Source organism: Oratosquilla oratoria, chromosome 10, assembly GCF_046742065.1.
Source record: "Oratosquilla oratoria isolate Oo_2021 chromosome 10, ASM4674206v1, whole genome shotgun sequence".
Classification (NCBI taxonomy): domain Eukaryota; kingdom Metazoa; phylum Arthropoda; class Malacostraca; order Stomatopoda; family Squillidae; genus Oratosquilla; species Oratosquilla oratoria.
In genome coordinates, this window is record NC_134786.1 from 72128144 (window position 1) to 72135733 (window position 7590).

The 7590-nt window shown below is 35.4% G+C and overlaps 1 protein-coding gene across 1 annotated transcript; it reads left to right on the forward strand.

Annotated features, from left to right (window-relative positions):
- Positions 1-297: 297 nt before the first annotated feature.
- Positions 298-2935, forward strand: LOC143028965 (uncharacterized). Its single transcript, XM_076191316.1, has 2 exons — positions 298-775; positions 2184-2935. Exons 1-2 carry the CDS (start codon positions 637-639, stop codon positions 2933-2935), a joined length of 891 nt encoding a protein of 296 aa, XP_076047431.1. The 5' UTR covers positions 298-636.
- Positions 2936-7590: the final 4655 nt, after the last annotated feature.

Consider the following 7590-nt stretch of genomic DNA (forward strand, 5'->3'; position numbering starts at 1 on the left):
TGTGTGTGTGCGTGTGTGTGTGAGTGTTTTATTATTATTACTAACATTATTACTAATATTACATATATGAATATCATGCATATTATTAATATTAATATGATTAATATTGATAATATTATTAATAATATATACACACGTACAACCGTGATGACATATTATGATGCCATATGTACGCACGCATCTGTATGAACGTTGTTTGCTTATGTACAAGAAGAAGCACGCCAAGTATCCATAAGGCTGATTGCACACTGATCAAGCAAAAACGCCTTCAAACAAAATAATTTGCTTAAAGTTGTTTGAAATGGGCTTTTTACATGATATAAGTACCTATGTCTAGAGTCTATTACACACTGCTCAAACAAAAAACAAAAACAGCATCAAACAGTTTTCAACACATTCAAACAAAATCATTTTGCCAGAAATCTTTTGTATGATTCAGTGTGCCAGGACATCAAGCAAAACTGTATGATCAAGAAGCAAAATGTTTTGTATGACAACATTTTGTTTAGTCAATGTGAATCAGGTGGCAACGCGGTCAAACAGCTTCAAACAAGTTTCAACATGTTGGGAGCGCAAACACTGCTTTTTGCTTGATGAAGAAACATTCAGTTTGCATCGAGTGGATGTACCGACAAGATGGAAGTAGACGCTGAAAAACTTATAGTTTTGGTTGAAGCTAGGCCTTCAATTTATAACTATACACTGAAGGATCATCACAACAAAGACATTATCAATATGTTTTGGGACGAAATTGCAACGGAAGTTGGCTCGACCAGTAAGTACAATTTAGATCAAATACATACACAGTAGCTATCGATTTTCTATAGATAAGGACTAATGAAAACAGATTATTTTTGTTATATATTTAATTTTCCACATTATGTATTTCATTTATGTGAGCAAGCCTAGCCTGCCATTGAACAGCTCCTTCCCTTGAATTGAAATAAGTTACAAAGTTATTTCTAATATTCAGTCCAGTATTTGATTTTCCATGGTCAACATGTTGCGTTGCGTCGTTCTCATCTTCGTGTTGTAGCAATTCCTCGTGAATATCTTGTAATGTTCCTTCTTTCTCTCGGACAATGTTGTGCAAAATACAACAAGCCAACGTAATAGTTGTAGCTTTTTCTGGGCTTACTAACATAACATTCTCGAGAACACGGAATTTTTTGGTCAACATACCGAATGCACATTCAACTCTTCTTCTGGCTCTTAACAGGCAATAATTGTAGATCCTTTTCTGATTATTTAGTTGTTTCCTAGGAAATGGGCGCATCAGATTTTTAGAAATAGGGTACGCTTCATCAGCAACAAAGACAAACGGAAATTGAATTTCAGTTTCTGTGCAAATATGCCTAGCCGGTGGAATATTCAATGATTGGCTAAAAAATAGATTTCCAAAATTTGAATTACGGAAGACGCCACTGCCGCTATTTCGTCCATAATCTCCGATATCGACGAATAGAAATTTAGCTTCTGCATCCACAACCGCTTGTAGTACTATTGAATTAAATCCCTTGTAATTATAGAACGATGAACCAGAGTTGGGAGGGCATTGTATTCGGACATGTTTGCTATCTCCCAAACAATTCGGAAAGTTCCATATTGAATGAAATTTCTCTGCCACATCTTTCCATTTCTCACTTGTCGGCTTCTTCATATAAATAGGAGATAATTTTTTCCAGATTACAGAGCATGTTTCCTCAACTAGTTTGCTGATCGTACTAGTTCCAATGCGAAAGTAATAATGAAGAGATTGAAAACGCTCTCCCATCGCCACAAACCTGAAATAAATTAACTCATGTAAATGATAACAACGGAATTATTTATATACATTAGTGGGGAAACCAAATATTGTTAAATTAGGTCTGACAGCACACATGTTGTAAATAATTTATTGATTACATTTTAACTTATAAATTCTTTTAACGTTCAATAATGTAGCGTAAATTCCGAATTACCGACTAGCGAAATCTGTTTCAAAATGCTGACATGTGTACCTCAGAGCAATAAAATACATGCTGCCATTGTCAATCAATATACGTTGCCGAACAATATGTACTTCATTGTTCTGAGTGATACTGGTAAACATTTTGAAACAGATGTCATTGGTCGATTAATTCAAATTTTACCATATGGTACAATGCATATTGCCAATTATTTATATTGTTCCATTCTTTCAGGTGAAAAATGCAAAGCAAAATGGAACAGTATAAGAACATCATATTCAAGATTCTTAAGAGATGAAAAACAACCGAGTGGCTCAGGTGCCAGTAAGAAAAAGAAGTGGTACTTAGCAGAAAGTCTGGCATTTCTACGAGACTATATGGGAAAACACCGCAACCTTGGAAGCAATAGCAATGTAGTGGATGAAAATGAAGCAGAGCAAAATGCTGACGTCTCAGATTTTTCAGAAGAAGCAGATGGAATTGCAATCCCTGCAGAACAAAGTAGCCCTTGCCCTGACAATTTTGCACAACCACCCCCTAAGAGAAAAACGAAAGGGAAAACATCGATGATCACAGATGTGGCGGGGCCAACGATAGAATTTCTAAAGAGTAGAACAAGTGTAGCCAAAACGGAAATGACTCAGAGTCACAATTCAAAATTCCTGGAAAGTCTTGTACCAGATATGGACAAATTGACGCCAAGAAGGCAGAGGCAGTTTAAAGAAAAAGTTCTTACCACTTTGAATCGGTTTTTGGATGAACAGGAGGAAGAGGCCGTCTGGCTCTCACGGAATCCCCAATGTACAACAACCCTAGCACCGTCTCCTCAATATGTAAATTCCCCTAGTCCACAGCAGCTGATTAATTCACCTAGTCCACAGCATCTGATTAACACAGGAATAGAATCTGTGCAGCAACCCGTGCTATCTACCCCACACTTTTCTCAACAGAACTGCCAAGACAACACCACATGGAACAATTTGTAATTATATTATAATGTTGTTTAATAGCTACATGCAGTAGTAAATAGTAATTACGAATTTATGTAGCGTCTACATACCTTAGAGTAACGAGCAGTCTTTCTTCAGGTGTTATGCTCCTTCGTATATTTGTATCACTTTTCCTGATGTTATGTTCTATCATATTTAGAATATGATTAAAAGTATCAATACTTAATCTAGTCAAATTTCTTAATTTTGTTTCGTCTTCTTTGAGTTCCTGTACAAAGTTTCTAAGAGAATTTTGTTCATCTCTCTTCCGGTTAATGGGGTGGACCCACATGCGTTTGTCACTTTCTTCCAAATAAGTGTTTTGCATCCACTGCCACACAAGAACAGCACAAATTTCATCGTCTTCGGTGTTCATTCTGCCACTGTTCTACCAACAATGAGTTATGATTGAAAGCTTGTGTCTTGAACTATATAGGCCATGAATGATGACAAAAGGTTTTGCGTGAACGCAAAACGTTTTGTTTGAAGACGTTTTTGCTTGATCAGTGTGCAAATGACACAGCAAAATGTTTGGCAAGCAAACAGAACATTTTGAATAACGTTTTTTCATTCAATCCTTTCTCCACTGATACAACAAAATGTTTTTACGTTAAGCAAAATGTTTTGTTTGAAGGCGTTTTTGCTTGATCAGTGTGCAATCAGCTTAAGACATTATTATTTACTTGCTCAACTGCAACGGTTGGTGGGAGTTGTGACAGGAAGGGGATGTCCGATGCCTGTCTCATACCACACAGACTTTTGACCCTGCTAAGCCACATGCTGCTGTTCTGCTGTAAGTGCTTCATCTTGTTGGGGTGGGTGCGTGTGTGTGTGTGTGTGTGTGTGTGTGTATTTACCTAGTTGTATTTACCTAGTTGTATTTTACGGGAAGGGGAGCTATGCTCGTGATGTCCCGTCTTCGTATCTCATTTTATCTAAACTATTTTTAAATTCATGTATTGCTTTTGCACACACTACTTTCTCATCTAAGTTGTTCCAACGGTCTATTACTCTGTGAGGAAAGCTGTTCTTTTTCACATCTCTTCTATAGCTGTCTTTCTTGATTTTCTTTCCGTGTCCTCTTGTATTTCTATTATCCCATTTTATTACATCCTCTCTATCAATAACTTCTATGCCTTTCATGGTTCTGTAAATGGCTATCAAATCTCCTCTCTCTCTTCTTTGCTCTAGTGTCTGTAGCTCTAGTTTTGCTAGTCTCTCTTCATATGATAATTTTGAGAGTGTTGGTGCCAATATTGTAATTGCTCTTTGTATTCTTTCAAGTTTTTTATACATTTTTTTGTACTTGGTGACCACATCGTTTTTGCATATTCCAATCGTGGTCTTGTCAGAGTGATTAGTATTTTCTTCACCATTTCTTTATCCAGGTATGTAAATGCTACTTTGATTGTTCTTATTAAATTATAAGTTTCACCAAAAATCTTATTTATTTGTTTCTCAGGGGACATATTATTCATAACAATGACTCCCAGGTCCTTCTCATTTTCAACTTTTTTATTCTTTCTTCTCACAATTTATATGATCCTGTTATTCTGTTTTTGCTTTTTCCAAATTCCATTAAACTACACTTTTCAGTATTGAACTCCATCTCCCTCTTCCTACTCCATTCCCAGACTTTATTTGGATCACTCTGTAGTGATTCACAATATTCTTCCATCTTCACTTTTTTTTAATAGTTTTGCATCATCTGCAAAGAAGCTCATATAACTTTCAATTTCTTCATCCATATCATTAATATATATAGCAAAGATTATTGGGGCAAAAAACTGTTCCTTGTGGAACACCACTTATTACTTCATCCCAATTTGAGTCTTTGTCTCTTATCACTACTCTCATTTTTCTTTCTTGCAAAAAGTCTTCCATCCATTTAAGCAGTTTGCCCTGTATTCCTCCTTCGGTTTCTAATTTCTTAAGCAACTTATTATGTGGTACTTTGTCAAAAGCTTTTTTTAGGACTAGAAATGCACAATCAGCCCATCCATCTCTTTCTTGTATTATATCTATTAGCCTTGAATAGAAACATATTAAATTGGTGTCGCATGATCGTCCTTATCTGAATCCAAATTGTCTTGGATTTAGCACGTTTTTTTTTTTAAATATTTTACCCATCTACTTTTGACAATTCTTTCACAAATTTTTGCTATTGTACTTGTTAGAGAGACTGCTCTATAGTTGGTAGGGTCTTCTTTATTTCCCCCTTTATATATAGGTACTATATTTCCTTTTTTCCAATCTTCTGGAACTTTTCCTTCTTTCAAGGAACTGTTTATTATGCTATGTATTTTGTCGGCCAGTTCATTCCTGCATTCTTTCAGAATCCAGTTTGCTTTTTCATCTGGTCCATGCGATTTTCTGACATCAAGATTACTCAAGTGTTTCATTATTTCATTCTTTGTTACTTCTATTTCTTTCATAGGGGGGACTTTCTCTTTCCATTCGATCTCTTCAGGTTGTATGTTCTCCCTTGTAAACACCGATTTAAAATGCTTGATCATAATTTCCGCTATTTCTATTTCCTGTGTGTATTCAACTCCTCCTTGTCTTAATTTATCCAAATCTTGTTTGTTTTTCAGTTTGTTGTTTACAAATCTGTCAAATAAATTTGGTTGATCTTTACATTTTTCTATGACATCTTTTCCATATTTTCTCTTTTCCTCTCTGCACGCTTGTACATATTCGTTTCTATAACAAGTATATATTTTCCATTTTTCAGGTCTTTTGTCTTTCTTGCATTTGGTCCAAACTTTATCTCTTCTGTCTTTTAACTCCCTATAACTTTTGTTGTGCCAGCACTTTACATATTCTTTTTCTTGTATTTGTCTTGGAACATACTTTTCCACTCCTTTTTTTTTATCATTTTTTGTCAAAATATTCCATTTCCCTTCCACTGTTGTTTCTTCTTTGTATATTCCTTCCCAGTTTTCTTTTTGAAAGTCTCTTATTTTATCAACGTTTGTTTTTTCATACATCATTCTTCCTTTTCTACATTGTTCATTTCTTCTCATGTATTTTTCCTCATTTAGTTCCAGTTCAATCAATATGTGGTCACTTTTACTTATTGGTGTTTTATATTCAATCTTTTCCAGTATTCTAGGTTCAGATGTGATTATTAGGTCTAATCTCGATGGTTCTTCTTCATTTCTATACCAAGTGTTCTCCTGTATCCACTGTGTCATCGTATGATCAATGATCATCTCGAGTAGAACATTTCCCCATGAGCCGTCTCCACCCTTTACTGTCATCTCTTCCCAGCAGACTTCTTTGCAATTAAAGTCGCCCATCATAACTATTCTTCCTCCATCTTCCATTATCTTCTTTAATGTTATCCTTGTGTCTTCTAACATACTTTTATGTTCACTCTCTTCCCACGAGGCTGTTTTTGGAGGCACATAATTTATCACAAACGTTCTGCTCTTCTTATCTCTGTCTTCCACTTCGATCATAATCATCTCTACTGTATTCTTTCCATATGTGACACACCTCACGTTTATATCCTTCTTAGTCAGGAACATAACTCCACCCCCTTGTTTTATCTCTCTTTCTAATCCAATAATTATATGCATCATGTCCTACACTGTTGGGTGGTAGTGGACCTTTTAATTTCCTTTCTACAATTCCCATTATGTCCGGTTCTTTTTCCTTCAGATAATCATTCAGCTCATTCAATCCTGTTATTAATCCATCTATGTATGTGTAAGACACTCTTAGTTTTCTGCCACTTCCATTGTATTCTCTCTTTCCCTTTTGTTTTTCTCTAGTATGTCGTATTTCCTTACTTTCATATTCACTACTCTCCAATAGAATTTCTCTTTTTCTGACCCTGTTCTCTTCTCGTTTTTTTCCTTAGCTTCATGTCTTTTCGTTTTTTCCTCCTCTCTTTCCTCTTTATTCATTTCTCTTTTTATCCATACCTTTTCATATTGTTCACTTGCTGCTAGTTTCCCTGTTTTTGCTAAGATATTCTCTGCCGTCGTTTGTGACCTGAATTTAATCTTAATTGGTCTGGTCTTATCTGTACTATACTTTCCGAGTCTAAACTTCTCTTCAATTTCTTTCATGATTTCAGGTTCATCTTCCTGAACTAATTCTAGTAATCTCCTTACTTTTTCATTTTCCTCATTGATTCTTGTGCTTCTATCTGGGTTGTGTTTCTCATCCATTCCTAATATAATTATACTTTTCTTTTTATCTGCTAAGTCTCTTACTATATTCTCCTTCTGTCTCATCACTTTAATAACTGAGTCTTCAGTTTGTTCTTTCATTTGCTGTTTAATTATGTCAGTCAATGCAACTTTACTGTTTTCTTGGATTTTTCCCAACCCTGTCCTTCTTTTCCTATGGCCTCTTTGTTGTCTTTATAATTCCTCTTTAATTCTTCATTCTCCTCTTTTACTTCTTTTAACTGTCTTTTTAATTCTTGTATTTCATTAGTTAAGTTTTTGTTCACCTTCTCTAGTTCTTCCAATTTTTCAACTCTCTGCGCAATCTATGCTATATTACCGAACCTATTCTCCCAATGTTCGGTCATTTGTTCAAGTTTTTCCTCTAGTCTTGCTAATCGGGAGAGGTTGGTATCCGCCCCCCCCCTCATTAAATCCCTGGAAATTATTATCCTCACCTTCCATTGTGCT